Below are 18,293 nucleotides of genomic sequence, written 5' to 3' on the forward strand. Positions count from 1 at the left end.
ATCACAGGACGCGTTACAGGACACATCACAGGACGCGTTACAGGACACATCACAGGACGTGTTACAGGACACATCACAGGACGTGTCACAGGACGCATCACAGGACGTGTCACAGGACGCATCACAGGACGTGTCACAGGACGCATCACAGGACGTGTCACAGGACGCATCACAGGACGTGTTACAGGACACATCACAGGACACATCACAGGACGTGTTACAGGACACATCACAGGACGTGTTACAGGACACATCACAGGACGTGTTACAGGACACATCACAGGACACATCACAGGACGTGTTACAGGACACATCAAAGGACGCGTTACAGGACACATCACAGGACGTGTTACAGGACACATCACAGGACGCGTTACAGGACACATCACAGGACGCTTTACAGGACACATCACAGGACGTGTTACAGGACACATCACAGGACGTGTTACAGGACACATCACAGGACGCGTTACAGGACACATCACAGGACGCGTTACAGGACACATCACAGGACGCGTTACAGGACACATCACAGGACGCGTTACAGGACACATCACAGGACGCGTTACAGGACACATCACAGGACGCGTTACAGGACACATCACAGGACGCGTTACAGGACACATCACAGGACGCGTTACAGGACACATCACAGGACGCGTTACAGGACACATCACAGGACGCGTTACAGGACACATCACAGGACGCGTTACAGGACACATCACAGGACGCGTTACAGGACACATCACAGGACGTGTTACAGGACACATCACAGGACGCGTCACAGGACGTGTTACAGGACACATCACAGGACGCGTCACAGGACACATCACAGGACGCGTTACAGGACACATCACAGGACGTGTTACAGGACGCGTCACAGGACACATCACAGGACGTGTTACAGGACACATCACAGGACGCGTTACAGGACACATCACAGGACGTGTTACAGGACATGACGTGATACAGGACACATCACAGGACGTGTTACATGACACATCACAGGACGTGTTACAGGACGTGTTACAGGACATGACGTGATACAGGACACATCACAGGACGTGTTACAGGACGCGTCACAGGACACATCACAGGACGTGTTACAGGACACATCACAGGACGTGTTACAGGACACATCACAGGACGTGTTACAGGACATGACGTGATACAGGACACATCACAGGACGTGTTACATGACACATCACAGGACGTGTTACAGGACGTGTTACAGGACATGACGTGATACAGGACACATCACAGGACGTGTTACAGGACGCGTCACAGGACGCGTCACAGGACGCGTCACAGGACGCGTCACAGGACGCGTTACAGGACACGTCACAGGGCGCGTTACAGGACACGTCACAGGGCGCGTTACAGGACACGTCACAGGACGCGTTACAGGACACGTCACAGGACGCGTTGCAGGACACATCACAGGACGTGTTACAGGACACATCACAGGACGTGTTACAGGGCGCGTTACAGGACACATCACAGGACGCGTTACAGGACACGTCACAGGACGCGTCACAGGACGCGTTACAGGACACGTCACAGGACGCGTTACAGGACACGTCACAGGACACATCACAGGACGCGTTACAGGACACGTCACAGGACGCGTTACAGGACACATCACAGGGCGCGTTACAGGACACGTCACAGGACGCGTTACAGGACACATCACAGGACGCGTTACAGGACACATCACAGGACGCGTTACAGGACACATCACAGGACGCGTTGCAGGACGCATCACAGGACGTGTTACAGGACACATCACAGGACGCGTTGCAGGACACATCACAGTACATATCAGAGGACACATCACAGGACGTGATACAGGACACATCACAGGACGCGTTACAGGACACATCACAGGACGCGTTACAGGACACGTCACAGGACGCGTTACAGGACGCGTCACAGGACGCGTTACAGGACGCGTCACAGGACGCGTTACAGGACACGTCACAGGGCGCGTTACAGGACACATCACAGGACGCGTTACAGGACACATCACAGGACGCGTTACAGGACACGTCACAGGACGTGTTACAGGACAGATCACAGGATGTGTTACAGGACACGTCACAGGACGCGTTACAGGACACATCACAGGACGTGTTACAGGACAGATCACAGGACGTGTTACAGGACACATCACAGGACGCGTTACAGGACACATCACAGGACGCGTTACAGGACACATCACAGGACGTGTTACAGGACACATCACAGGACGTGTTACAGGACACATCACAGGACGTGTTACAGGACACATCACAGGACGTGTTACAGGACACATCACAGGATGCGTCACAGGACGTGTTACAGGACACATCACAGGACGTGTTACAGGACACATCACAGGACGCGTCACAGGACACATCACAGGACGCGTTACAGGACACGTCACAGGACGCGTTACAGGACACATCACAGGACGCGTTACAGGACACGTCACAGGACGCGTTACAGGACACATCACAGGACGTGTAACAGGACACATCACAGGACGCGTCACAGGACGTGTTACAGGACACATCACAGGACGCGTCACAGGACACATCACAGGACGCGTTACAGGACACATCACAGGACGTGTTACAGGACGCGTCACAGGACACATCACAGGACGTGTTACAGGACACATCACAGGACGCGTTACAGGACACATCACAGGACGTGTTACAGGACATGACGTGATACAGGACACATCACAGGACGTGTTACATGACACATCACAGGACGTGTTACAGGACATGACGTGATACAGGACACATCACAGGACGTGTTACAGGACGCGTCACAGGACGCGTCACAAGACGTGTTACAGGACGCGTTACAGGACGCGTCACAGGACGCGTTAAAGGACACGTCACAGGGCGCGTTACAGGACACGTCACAGGACGCGTTACAGGACGCGTCACAGGACGCGTTAAAGGACACGTCACAGGGCGCGTTACAGGACACGTCACAGGACGCGTTACAGGACACATCACAGGACACATCACAGGACGTGTTACAGGACACATCACAGGACGTGTTACAGGGCGCGTTACAGGACACGTCACAGACGCGTTACAGGACACGTCACAGGACGCGTTACAGGACACGTCACAGGACACGTCACAGGACGCGTTACAGGACACATCACAGGGCGCGTTACAGGACACATCACAGGACGCTTTACAGGACACATCACAGGACGTGTTACAGGACACATCACAGGACGTGTTACAGGACACATCACAGGACACATCACAGGACGTGTTACAGGACACATCACAGGACGTGTTACAGGACACATCACAGGACGTGTTACAGGACACATCACAGGACGTGTTACAGGACACATCACAGGACGCGTTACAGGACACATCACAGGACGCGTTACAGGACACATCACAGGACGCGTTACAGGACACATCACAGGACGCGTTACAGGACACATCACAGGACGCGTTACAGGACACATCACAGGACGCGTTACAGGACACATCACAGGACGCGTTACAGGACACATCACAGGACGTGTCACAGGACACATCACAGGACGTGTCACAGGACACATCACAGGACGCGTCACAGGACACATCACAGGACGCGTCACAGGACACATCACAGGACGCGTTACAGGACACATCACAGGACGCGTTACAGGACACATCACAGGACGCGTTACAGGACACATCACAGGACGTGTTACAGGACACATCACAGGACGCGTTACAGGACACATCACAGGACGCGTTACAGGACACATCACAGGACGTGTTACAGGACACATCACACGACGTGTTACAGGACACATCACAGGACGTGTCACAGGACGCATCACAGGACGTGTCACAGGACGCATCACAGGACGCGTCACAGGACGTGTTACAGGACACATCACAGGACACATCACAGGACGTGTTACAGGACACATCACAGGACGTGTTACAGGACACATCACAGGACGTGTTACAGGACACATCACAGGACGTGTTACAGGACACATCAAAGGACGCGTTACAGGACACATCACAGGACGCGTTACAGGACACATCACAGGACGCGTTACAGGACACATCACAGGACGCTTTACAGGACACATCACAGGACGTGTTACAGGACACATCACAGGACGTGTTACAGGACACATCACAGGACGCGTTACAGGACACATCACAGGACGCGTTACAGGACACATCACAGGACGCGTTACAGGACACATCACAGGACGCGTTACAGGACACATCACAGGACGCGTTACAGGACACATCACAGGACGCGTTACAGGACACATCACAGGACGTGTTACAGGACACATCACAGGACACATCACAGGACGTGTCACAGGACGCATCACAGGACGTGTCACAGGACACATCACAGGACGTGTTACAGGACACATCACAGGACGTGTTACAGGACACATCACAGGACGTGTTACAGGACACATCACAGGATGCGTCACAGGACGTGTTACAGGACACATCACAGGACGTGTTACAGGACACATCACAGGACGCGTCACAGGACACATCACAGGACGCGTTACAGGACACATCACAGGACGCGTTACAGGACACATCACAGGACGTGTAACAGGACACATCACAGGACGCGTCACAGGACGTGTTACAGGACACATCACAGGACGCGTCACAGGACACATCACAGGACGCGTTACAGGACACATCACAGGACGTGTTACAGGACGCGTCACAGGACACATCACAGGACGTGTTACAGGACACATCACAGGACGCGTTACAGGACACATCACAGGACGTGTTACAGGACACATCACAGGACGTGTTACAGGACATGACGTGATACAGGACACATCACAGGACGTGTTACATGACACATCACAGGACGTGTTACAGGACGTGTTACAGGACATGACGTGATACAGGACACATCACAGGACGTGTTACAGGACGCGTCACAGGACGCGTCACAGGACGTGTTACAGGACGCGTCACAGGACGCGTCACAGGACGCGTCACAGGACGCGTTACAGGACACGTCACAGGGCGCGTTACAGGACACGTCACAGGACGCGTTGCAGGACACATCACAGGACGTGTTACAGGACACATCACAGGACGTGTTACAGGGCGCGTTACAGGACACATCACAGGACGCGTTACAGGACACGTCACAGGACGCGTTACAGGACACGTCACAGGACGCGTTACAGGACACGTCACAGGACACATCACAGGACGCGTTACAGGACACGTCACAGGACGCGTTACAGGACACATCACAGGGCGCGTTACAGGACACGTCACAGGACGCGTTACAGGACACATCACAGGACGCGTTACAGGACACATCACAGGACGCGTTACAGGACACATCACAGGACGTGTCACAGGACGCGTTGCAGGACGCATCACAGGACGTGTTACAGGACACATCACAGGACGTGTTACAGGACACATCACAGGACGTGATACAGGACACATCACAGGACGCGTTACAGGACACATCACAGGACGCGTTACAGGACACGTCACAGGACGCGTTACAGGACGCGTCACAGGACACGTCACAGGACGCGTGACAGGACACGTCACAGGGCGCGTTACAGGACACATCACAGGACGCGTTACAGGACACATCACAGGACGCGTTACAGGACACGTCACAGGACGTGTTACAGGACAGATCACAGGATGTGTTACAGGACACGTCACAGGACGCGTTACAGGACACATCACAGGACGTGTTACAGGACAGATCACAGGATGTGTTACAGGACACATCACAGGACGCGTTACAGGACACATCACAGGACGTGTTACAGGACACATCACAGGACGTGTCACAGGACGCATCACAGGACGTGTCACAGGACACATCACAGGACGCGTTACAGGACACATCACAGGACGCGTTACAGGACACATCACAGGACGTGTAACAGGACACATCACAGGACGCGTCACAGGACGTGTTACAGGACACATCACAGGACGCGTCACAGGACACATCACAGGACGCGTTACAGGACACATCACAGGACGTGTTACAGGACGCGTCACAGGACACATCACAGGACGTGTTACAGGACACATCACAGGACGCGTTACAGGACACATCACAGGACGTGTTACAGGACACATCACAGGACGTGTTACAGGACATGACGTGATACAGGACACATCACAGGACGTGTTACATGACACATCACAGGACGTGTTACAGGACGTGTTACAGGACATGACGTGATACAGGACACATCACAGGACGTGTTACAGGACGCGTCACAGGACGCGTCACAGGACGTGTTACAGGACGCGTCACAGGACGCGTTACAGGACACGTCACAGGGCGCGTTACAGGACACGTCACAGGACGCGTTGCAGGACACATCACAGGACGTGTTACAGGACACATCACAGGACGTGTTACAGGACGCGTTACAGGACACGTCACAGGACGCGTTACAGGACACGTCACAGGACGCGTTACAGGACACGTCACAGGACACATCACAGGACGCGTTACAGGACACGTCACAGGACGCGTTACAGGACACATCACAGGGCGCGTTACAGGACACGTCACAGGACGCGTTACAGGACACATCACAGGACGCGTTACAGGACACATCACAGGACGCGTTACAGGACACATCACAGGACGTGTCACAGGACGCGTTGCAGGACGCATCACAGGACGTGTTACAGGACACATCACAGTACATATCAGAGGACACATCACAGGACGTGATACAGGACACATCACAGGACGCGTTACAGGACACATCACAGGACGCGTTACAGGACACGTCACAGGACGCGTTACAGGACGCGTCACAGGACACGTCACAGGACGCGTTACAGGACACGTCACAGGGCGCGTTACAGGACACATCACAGGACGCGTTACAGGACACATCACAGGACGCGTTACAGGACACGTCACAGGACGTGTTACAGGACAGATCACAGGATGTGTTACAGGACACGTCACAGGACGCGTTACAGGACACATCACAGGACGTGTTACAGGACAGATCACAGGACGCGTTACAGGACACATCACAGGACGTGTTACAGGACACATCACAGGACGTGTTACAGGACACATCACAGGACGTGTTACAGGACACATCACAGGACGTGTTACAGGACACATCACAGGACGTGTTACAGGACACATCACAGGATGCGTCACAGGACGTGTTACAGGACACATCACAGGACGTGTTACAGGACACATCACAGGACGTGTTACAGGACACATCACAGGACGCGTCACAGGACACATCACAGGACGTGTTACAGGACACATCACAGGACGTGTTACAGGACACATCACAGGACGCGTCACAGGACACATCACAGGACGCGTTACAGGACACGTCACAGGACGCGTTACAGGACACATCACAGGACGTGTAACAGGACACATCACAGGACGCGTCACAGGACGTGTTACAGGACACATCACAGGACGCGTCACAGGACACATCACAGGACGCGTTACAGGACACATCACAGGACGTGTTACAGGACGCGTCACAGGACACATCACAGGACGTGTTACAGGACACATCACAGGACGCGTTACAGGACACATCACAGGACGTGTTACAGGACATGACGTGATACAGGACACATCACAGGACGTGTTACATGACACATCACAGGACGTGTTACAGGACGTGTTACAGGACATGACGTGATACAGGACACATCACAGGACGTGTTACAGGACGCGTCACAGGACGCGTCACAGGACGTGTTACAGGACGCGTCACAGGACGCGTTACAGGACGCGTCACAGGACGCGTCACAGGACGCGTTAAAGGACACGTCACAGGGCGCGTTACAGGACGCGTTACAGGACACATCACAGGACACATCACAGGACGTGTTACAGGACACATCACAGGACGTGTTACAGGGCGCGTTACAGGACACATCACAGGACACGTCACAGGACGCGTCACAGGACGCGTTACAGGACACGTCACAGGACGCGTTACAGGACACGTCACAGGACACATCACAGGACGCGTTACAGGACACGTCACAGGACGCGTTACAGGACACATCACAGGACGTGTAACAGGACACATCACAGGACGCGTCACAGGACGTGTTACAGGACACATCACAGGACGCGTCACAGGACACATCACAGGACGCGTTACAGGACACATCACAGGACGTGTTACAGGACGCGTCACAGGACACATCACAGGACGTGTTACAGGACACATCACAGGACGCGTTACAGGACACATCACAGGACGTGTTACAGGACATGACGTGATACAGGACACATCACAGGACGTGTTACATGACACATCACAGGACGTGTTACAGGACGTGTTACAGGACATGACGTGATACAGGACACATCACAGGACGTGTTACAGGACGCGTCACAGGACGCGTCACAGGACGTGTTACAGGACGCGTCACAGGACGCGTTACAGGACGCGTCACAGGACGCGTCACAGGACGCGTTAAAGGACACGTCACAGGGCGCGTTACAGGACGCGTTACAGGACACATCACAGGACGCGTTACAGGACACATCACAGGACGCGTTACAGGACACATCACAGGACGTGTCACAGGACGCGTTGCAGGACGCATCACAGGACGTGTTACAGGACACATCACAGGACGCGTTGCAGGACACATCACAGTACATATCAGAGGACACATCACAGGACGTGTTACAGGACACATCACAGGACGCGTTACAGGACACGTCACAGGACGCGTTACAGGACACGTCACAGGACGCGTTACAGGACGCGTCACAGGACGCGTTACAGGACACGTCACAGGACGCGTTACAGGACACGTCACAGGGCGCGTTACAGGACACATCACAGGACGCGTTACAGGACACATCACAGGACGCGTTACAGGACACATCACAGGACGCGTTACAGGACAGATCACAGGACGTGTCACAGGACGCGTTGCAGGACGCATCACAGGACGCGTTGCAGGACACATCACAGGACATATCAGAGGACACATCACAGGACGTGTTACAGGACACGTCACAGGACGCGTTACAGGACACGTCACAGGACGCGTCACAGGACGCGTCACAGGACACGTCACAGGACGCGTTACAGGACACGTCACAGGACGCGTTACAGGACACGTCACAGAACGCGTTACAGGACACATCACAGGGCGCGTTACAGGACACATCACAGGACGCGTTACAGGACACATCACAGGACACATCACAGGACGCGTTACAGGACACATCACAGGACGCGTTACAGGACAGATCACAGGACGCGTTACAGGACAGATCACAGGACACATCACAGGACGCGTTACAGGACAGATCACAGGACGCGTTACAGGACAGATCACAGGACGTGTTACAGGACACATCACAGGACGCGTTACAGGACAGATCACAGGACGTGTTACAGGACACATCACAGGACGCGTTACAGGACACATCACAGGACGCGTTACAGGACACATCACAGGACGCGTTACAGGACACATCACAGGACGCGTTACAGGACACGTCACAGGACGAGTTACAGGACACATCACAGGACGTATTACAGGACACATCACAAGACGTGTTACAGGACACGTCACAGGACGCGTTACAGGACACGTCACAGGACGCGTTACAGGACACGTCACAGGACGTGTTACAGGACACATCACAGGACGTGTTACAGGACACATCACAGGACGTGTTACAGGACGCGTCACAGGACACATCACAGGACGTGTTACAGGACACATCACAGGACGTGTTACAGGACACATCACAGGACGCGTTACAGGACACATCACAGGACGCGTTACAGGACGCGTCACAGGACACATCACAGGACGCGTTACAGGACACATCACAGGACGTGTTACAGGACACATCACAGGACGCGTTACAGGACACATCACAGGACGCGTCACAGGACACATCACAGGACGCGTTACAGGACACATCACAGGACGTGTTACAGGACACATCACAGGACGCGTTACAGGACGCGTTACAGGACACATCACAGTACGCGTTACAGGACACATCACAGGACGTGTTACAGGACACATCACAGGACGCGTTACAGGACACATCACAGGACGCGTTACAGGACACATCACAGGACGCGTTACAGGACACATCACAGGACGCGTTACAGGACACATCACAGGACGCGTTACAGGACACATCACAGGACGCGTTACAGGACACATCACAGGACGCGTTACAGGACACATCACAGGACGCGTTACAGGACACATCACAGGACGCGTTACAGGACACATCACAGGACGCGTTACAGGACACATCACAGGACGCGTTACAGGACACATCACAGGACGCGTTACAGGACACATCACAGGACGCGTTACAGGACACATCACAGGACGCGTTACAGGACACATCACAGGACGCGTTACAGGACACATCACAGGACGCGTTACAGGACACATCACAGGACGCGTTACAGGACACATCACAGGACGCGTTACAGGACACATCACAGGACGCGTTACAGGACACATCACAGGACGCGTTACAGGACACATCACAGGACACATCACAGGACGCGTTACAGGACACATCACAGGACGCGTTACAGGACACATCACAGGACGCGTTACAGGACACATCACAGGACGTGTTACAGGACACATCACAGGACGTGTTGCAGTCGGAAGGAGATCTAGTAGGAATGTATTATGTATCCAGATCGGGAAAAGACTTTTGTGCAGCAATTAAATAAAAAACCAAAACAGGATTTCTTGGGAAACTATTTGTTGGTCTGATCTGTTCTCCCAGGTGCTGGGGATGAGGAGATATTGAACCCTTTCTGGTCTGATTGCCTAGAATAGATCTCCAGTTACTTATATAACGCACACACCTACCGCAGCGCTGTACAGTGGGCGAGTGTGCACCGTCTCAGCAAGAGACGGGAATAAAGTGAGTTATATACAGTACCTCCGGTTGCTCTGCCTGATTACTATGGAGGGGGAATTTTCTTGGTTGATTGGCTCATTTTAACAATATCAAATCTATGGCAGACCCCTTTCCTGGACAAAAGTCCTCCTAATCCAGAGTTGGGGGAGATGTACCAAGCCTTGGAGAGAGATAAAGTGAAGAAGTTTCCCGAAGCATCCAATCAGCTTGTAACGGTCATCTATCTAGCACACTGCATGAAATGACATGAGCTGATTGGCTACTCTGGGCAACTCCTCCTCTTTATCTCTCTCCAAGGCTTGGTACACCTCCCCTTCAGTGAGAAACTGTAAAATGTGAATTGCCTTTTGCTGAAGCGGTGCTGGGAGATGCATGGCTACCAGACTATGTATTACTGTCAGCGAGGGACCGGCAGCAACAGCGGAGTCTCTGGAGTACCTACCTCTGAGCCGTGGCGCAGTGGCTGCCTCACTGTCAGCGGGTAAGTACAGTCACTGATCTCCAGCGTGTGCTTCTTGCCCAGCATCCTCTTCACCACTGTTATCACACACATCAGAGACAAGAGAAAAGGAGAATATTTATCATCCGGCCCAGGCTTAGCCTATAATGAGGCCTAAGGGGGACATTTACCAAGCAGTGATAAGAGTGGAGAAGTGAGCCAGTGGAGAAGTTGCCCATGGCAACCAATCAGCACTGAAGTAACATCTATAATTTGCATACTATAAAATGATACAGAGCTGCTGATTGGTTGATGGGGAAATTTTTCCACTGGCTCACTTCTCCGCTCTTATCACTGCTTAGTAAATGTTCCCCTAATGCTGCTACAGTCCGGTCACCAATAATTCCATCACACCGATCTGTACTTACCAAATCATTGTATACAGTCCCAATTTTACGTGGCAGAATTAGACAGTTACCTGTCCACAGGGTACACTGTGCCAAGGATGATATATGGTGCCAAGGATGATACAGTATATGGTGCCAAGGCTGATACAGTATATGGTGCCAAGGGTGATACAGTATATGGTGCCACGGGTGATACAGTATATGGTGCCACGGGTGATACAGTATATGGTGCCAAGGAAGATATATGGTGCCAAGGAAGATATATGGTGCCAAGGCAGCCAATAACACTGTTGCTGGATTACGATTTAAGTCTGATCTAGGTTTGGACATATTATAAAATAATAACTAAATATACAATGACGGAATAATGCATCACCTTCTTCCTGTTCAAAGGTCAGCGTGGCCACGCCCTCCTCTTCCGTGGGGTAACGGACATCCAAGTCACACCCACCTCCGTTTTTGGAGCGCAGGAAGTGAATTAATAGCTTATCTCGCACTAGGTCATCATCGTAGAGGCGCACTGGCAGTCCAGACACTTGTATCACCCGGCTATCGGCCATGGCGATGAATGCAAGGACCTGGAACGCAGGAAACAGGACAGGAAAACTAGGTTACACCATACACACGACACCTGACGCAGCAGGACGCACAATATACACACCAGCGACCCAACTCGTTGTGACAGTGCAGGGATACGTGCAGCATTCGGCCTAGTGATGGGGATTAAACAGGGCGACTCTCACACATGGGGGTACATCTGTTATACCTAGTAAGAAGAGTCAGGAAAAATGTCAGCTTGGGGGGGGGGATAAATCTGCGTCGGTAGACTAATGGCCAACGCTATAAAAAGAAGAGAAGGGTGGGTGCGCTATCAATAGCAGCTGGTAAGGGGATGGTAAGTCCCCTAATGGTGCAAATAGCAAGACAAAAAAAAAAAGGGATGGATTACCAGCGCTGGCTGATCAGAAATTATAAATATTAAAAATATATATATCTAAATATGAAACAATCTATGTCTCAAAAGGCTTATATTTTAAATAATCATATTTATTTCACATAAATACCCAAAATAAAAGGATAAAAGATAAATATAAAAAATATATATGGAACACTCAAAAGTATATACCACAATATCTTATTGTTTATGAATCCACATTTGGCTGTAATTGTACTCAAGGGGACTGAAATCACTTGGCAATGTCCATCACTAATCGGTTAGTAGCATAAATCCGATAAATTTGCAGATGTGAGGTATTTACCAGTGTTCTAAGAGCAGGTAATATCCACCTGGTGTGTGGCTGGATCAGGTTTGTCCTCTTGGCATGGAGGATTGGGTCCAGAAGGTGGATTCTGCTGATAAAAGATGTCCCAAATGGTGTGCACCGGAGTATCCGTGGAGCCAGTGGAGATGGTGGTATTGAGTGTCCCAATAGAAATGAAGCTCAACGCGTTTCGCTGGTTTAAATATTCCAGCTTCCTCAGGAGCCAACGCTGTCTGTATATCACTGATCCCAGCAATATACCTAGAATAACAAAGGGTTATGTGTGAGGGAGTGATATCTGTCCCAGCCCTTTATAAAAGATTAAATGCCCAGAAACCGCCAAAAAATAGGATTTTAATACCTACCGATAAATCCTTTTCTCTTAGTCCGTAGAGGATGCTGGGGACTCCAAATGGACCATGGGGTATAGACGGGATCCGCAGGAGACATGGGCACTTTAAGACTTTAAATGGGTGTGAACTGGCTCCTCCCTCTGTACCCCTCCTCCAGACCTCAGTTATAGGAACTGTGCCCAGAGGAGACGGACATTTCGAGGAAAAGGATTTTGTTAACTAAGGGTGAGACACACACCAGCTCACACCTCAACACACCGTACAACATGGCATTTAACTAAAACCAGTTAACCGCGTGAACCAAAAGAGATCAGCCACAGGCTGACCTTAACCGAAACACAACCTTTGTGTAACATAAGCAATAACTATTTACAAGTACTGCAGATAGAGTCCGCACTGGGACGGGCGCCCAGCATCCTCTACGTCTACGGACTAAGAGAAAAGGATTTACTGGTAGGTATTAAAATCCTATTTTCTCCTTCGTCCTAGAGGATGCTGGGGACTCCAAATGGACCATGGGGTTTATACCAAAGCTCCAGACCGGGCGGGAGAGTGCGGATGACTCTGCAGCACCGATTGAGCAAACATGAGGTCCCCATCAGCCAGGGTATCAAACTTGTAGAATTTTGCAAACGTGTTTGAACCCGACCGAGTAGCTGCTCGGCAAAGCTGTAAAGCCGAGACCCCTCGGGCAGCCGCCCAAGATGAGCCCACCTTCCTAGTGGAATGGGCTTTCACCGATTACGGTAACGGCAATCCAGCCGTAGAATGGCAGAATGAGCCTGCTGAATCGTATTACAGATCCAGCGTGCAATAGTCTGCTTAGAAGCAGGAGCGCCAACCTTGTTGGCTGCATACAGGACAAACAGCGCCTCTGTTTTCCTAACACGAGCCGTTCCGGCTACATAAATTTTCAAAGCTCTGACCACATCAAGAGACTTGGAATCCGCCAAGGCTTCAGTAGCCACAGGCACCACAATAGGTTGGTTCATGTGAAACGACGAAACCACCTTAGGCAGAAATTGTTGAACGAGTTCTCAATTCCGCTCTATCCACATGGAAAATCAGATAGGGGCTTTTGTGAGACAAAGCCGCCAATTCGGACACCCACCTTGCGGACGCCAAGGCCAACAGCATGACTACTTTCCAAGTGAGAAATTTCAACTCAACCTTTTGTAAAGGTTCAAACCAATGTGACGTAAGGATCTGTAACACCACGTTAAGGTCCCACGGTGCCACTGGGGGCACAAAGGGAGGTTGGATGTGCAGCACACCCTTCACAAAAGTCTGTACTTCTGGAAATGAGGCCAATTCCCTTTGAAAGAAAATTGATAAGGCCGAAACCTGCACTTTAATGGAGCCTAACTTCAGGCCCGCATCCACACCTGCTTGCAAAAAGTGGAGAAAAGGACCCAGCTGAAATTCTTCCGTAGGAGCCTTCTTGGATTCACACCAAGGGGGTAATTCCGAGTTGATCGCAGCAGGAATTTTGTTAGCAATTGGGCAAAACCATGTGCACTGCAGGTGGGGCAGATGTAACATGTGCAGAGTTAGATGTGGGTGTGGTGTGTTCAAACTGAAATCTAAATTGCAGTGTAAAAATAAAGCAGCCAGTATTTACCCTGCACAGAAACAAAATAACCCACCCAAATCTAACTCTCTCTGCACATGTTATATCTGCCCCCCTGCAGTGCACATGGTTTTGCCCAATTGCTAACAAAAATCCTGCTGCGATCAACGCAGAATTACCCCCCAAGACACATATTTTCTTCAAATACGGTGATAATGCTTCGCCGTTACCTCCTTTCTAGCTTTAAGTAGAGTGGGGATGACTTCCCCGGGAATACCCTTTCTAGCTAGGATTTGGCGTTCAACCGCCATGCCGTCAAACGCAACACCGGTAAGTCCTGGAACACGCACGGCCCCTGCTGTAACAGGTCCTCTCTTAGAGGAATAGGCCAGGAATCTCCTGTGAGTATTTCCTGAAGATCCGGATACCAGGCCTTCCGTGGCCAATCTGGAACAACGAGTATCGCCTGAACCCTTGTTCTTCTTATGATCCTTATCACCTTTGGGATGAGTGGAAGTGGAGGGAACACATAGACCGACTGAAACACCCACGGTGTCACCAGAGCGTCTACCGCTACTGCTTGAGGGTCCCTCGTCCTGGAACAATATGTCGGCAGCTTCTTTTTGAGGCGAGACGCCATCATGTCTATTTGAGGAAGTCCCCAACGACTTGTCACTTCTGCAAAGACCTCTTGATGAAGACCCCACTCTCCTGGATGGAGATCGTGTCTGCTGAGGCAGTCTCCTTCCCAGTTGTCCACTCCTGGAAGGAAGACCGCTGACAGAGCGCTTGCATGTTTTTCCGCCCAGCGAAGAATCTTGGTGACCTCCGCCATCGCCGCTCTGCTCTTTGTTCCACCCTGGCGGTTTATGTGCGCCACGGCTGTAATGTTGTCCGACTGAATCAGGACGGGCAGGTCGCGAAGAAGATGATCCGCTTGCCGGAGGCCGTTGTAGATGGCCCTTAACTCCAGCACGTTTATGTGCAGACAAGCTTCCTGGCTCGACCATCTTCCCTGGAAATTTTGTCCCTGTGTGACTGCTCCCCAACCTCGGAGACTCGCGTCCGTGGTCACCAGAACCCAATCCTGGATCCTGAACCTGCGACCCTCTAGAAGGTGAGAACTTTGGAGCCACCACAGGAGAGAAACCCTGGCCCTGGGGGACAGGCTTATCTTCCAGTGCATGTGCAGATGGGACCCGGACCACTTGTCCAGCAGGTCCCACTGAAAAGTTCTTGCATGGAATCTGCCAAACTGAATGGCCTCGTAGGCCGCCACCATTTTCCCCAGCACTCGAGTGCAGTGATGAATCGACACTCTTGGCGGTTTCAGAAGTTCCTTGACCATGTTCTGGAGTTCCAGAGCCTTTTCCAACGGGAGAAAGATCCTCTGCAGATCCGAGTCCAGAATCATGCCCAAAAACGACAGCCGATTTGTCGGAATCAACTGCGACTTTGGTAAATTTAGGAGCAAGCCATGTTGTTGCAGCACCTTCAGGGAGAGCGCAACGTTTTTTAGTAACTGCTCCCTTGATCTCGCCTTTGTCAGGAGATCGTCCAAGTATGGGATAATTGTGACCCCATGCTTGCGCAGGATCACCATCATTTCCGCCATTACTTTGGTGAAAATCCTCGGGGCCGTGGAAAGACCAAACGGCGTCTGAAATTGGCAGTGACAATCCTGAACAACGAACCTCAGAACGCCTGATGTGGAGGATATATGGGGACATGTAGGTAAGCATCCTTTATGTCGACTGACACCATAAACCCCCCCCCCCCCCCCTCCAGACTGGAGATCACTGCTCGGAGAAATTCCATCTTGAATTTGAATCTTTTTAAATATAGGTTGAGGGATTTTAAATTCAGAATCGGTCTGACCGAGCCATCCGGCTTCGGGACCACGAACAGGGTTGAATAAAACCCTTTTCCTTGTTGTAACGGGGGAACCGTGACAATGACTTGCTGTTGACACAGCTTTTGTATTGCCGCACACACTACCTCTCTCTCTGGGTGAGAAACTGGTAAGGCCGATTTTAAAAATCGGTGTGGAGGCACGTCTTGGAACTCCAGTTTGTATCCTTGGGTCACAATTTCCAGTACCCAAGGATCCAGGCCCAAGCGAACCCAGACTTGACCGAAGAGCTGAAGACGTGCCCCCACCGGTGCGGACTCCCGCAGCGGAGCCCCAGCGTCATGCGGTGGATTTGGTAGAAGCCGGGAAGGACTTCTGCTCCTGGGAGCTTGCCACAGCCGGCGATTTTTTTCCTCTTCCCTTACCTCTGGCCACGAGGAAGGAAGACCCACGTCCTTTCCTGAATTTATGAGACAGAAAGGACTGCATCTGGTATTGAGGCGTTTTCTTTTGCTGTGGAGGGACAAAAGGCAAAAAAGAAGACTTACCCGCAGTAGCTGTAGAAACCAGGTCCACGAGGCCCTCACAAACAACACTTCACCTTTGAAGGGCAGAGTCTCCATAGCCTTCTTAGAGTCAGCATCACCATTCCATTGATGAGTCCACAACGCCCCCCTAGCCGAGATTGCCATGGCATTGGCCCTTGATCCCAAGAGGCCAATATCTCTCGCCGCCTCCCTTAGATATATCGCTGCGTCCCTGATGTTACCCAGCGTCAAAAGCACGCTATCCCTATCCAGGGTGTCTATGTCAGATGACAAGTTATCTGCCCACCTTTCAATAGCGCTACTCACCCATGCTGATGCCACGGCTGGCCTGAGCAGCGTACCCGTAGTAACAAATAGATTTTAAGGTAGTTTCCTGCTTACAATCCGCAGGGTCCTTTAGGGTCGCCTTGTCAGGGGACGGTAACGCCACCTTCTTGGACAAACGCGCCAGAGCTTTGTCCACCGTGGGTGAGGATTCCCACCGTAACCTATCCTGCGAGGGAAAAGGATACGCCATAGCAATTCTCCTGGGAATCTGCAGTCTCTTGTCAGGAGACTCCCAAGCTTTTTCAAAAAGAGCGTTCATTTCATGAGAGGGAGGAAACAATACCTCAGGTTTCTTTCCCTTAAACATACAGACCCTTGTGTCAGGGACAGTGGGGTCTTCTGTGATATGTAATACATCTTTAATTGCCACAATCATGTACTGAAGCTACCTTAGGATGTAACTTGGCATCATTATAGTCGACACTGGAGTCGGAATCCGTGTCGGTATCTGTGTCTGCTATCTGGGTAAATTAACATTTTTGTGACCCTGAGGGGGTCTGAGATTGTAACAAAACATCTCCCATGGATTGTCTCCATGCTTGGTTCTGAGACTCAGAATTGCCTAACCTCTTATGCAATAAAGCC

The 18,293-nt window shown here is 51.6% G+C and overlaps 1 protein-coding gene across 4 annotated transcripts in view; it reads right to left on the bottom strand.

Moving 5' to 3' along the window:
* RBM43 (RNA binding motif protein 43) overlaps positions 1-18,293 on the bottom strand; it is a 52,887-nt gene that overhangs the window by 12,787 nt on the left and 21,807 nt on the right. Inside the window, exons 2-5 of one of the 4 annotated variants that reach the window (XM_063924588.1) lie at positions 13,084-13,319; positions 12,458-12,562; positions 12,173-12,374; positions 11,393-11,487 (exon numbers count right to left, since the gene is read on the bottom strand). In XM_063924588.1, coding sequence (XP_063780658.1) covers positions 11,393-11,487; positions 12,173-12,356 — 279 coding nt within the window. In that variant the 5' untranslated portion in view covers positions 12,357-12,374; positions 12,458-12,562; positions 13,084-13,319. Of the gene's footprint in view, positions 1-11,392; positions 11,488-12,172; positions 12,375-12,457; positions 12,563-13,055; positions 13,320-18,293 lie in introns of all 4 variants that reach the window. The other 3 variants (XM_063924586.1, XM_063924587.1, XM_063924585.1) reach the window with 3 other exon arrangements.

This window comes from Pseudophryne corroboree, chromosome 5 (assembly GCF_028390025.1).
Source record: "Pseudophryne corroboree isolate aPseCor3 chromosome 5, aPseCor3.hap2, whole genome shotgun sequence".
Taxonomy (NCBI): Eukaryota; Metazoa; Chordata; class Amphibia; order Anura; family Myobatrachidae; genus Pseudophryne; species Pseudophryne corroboree.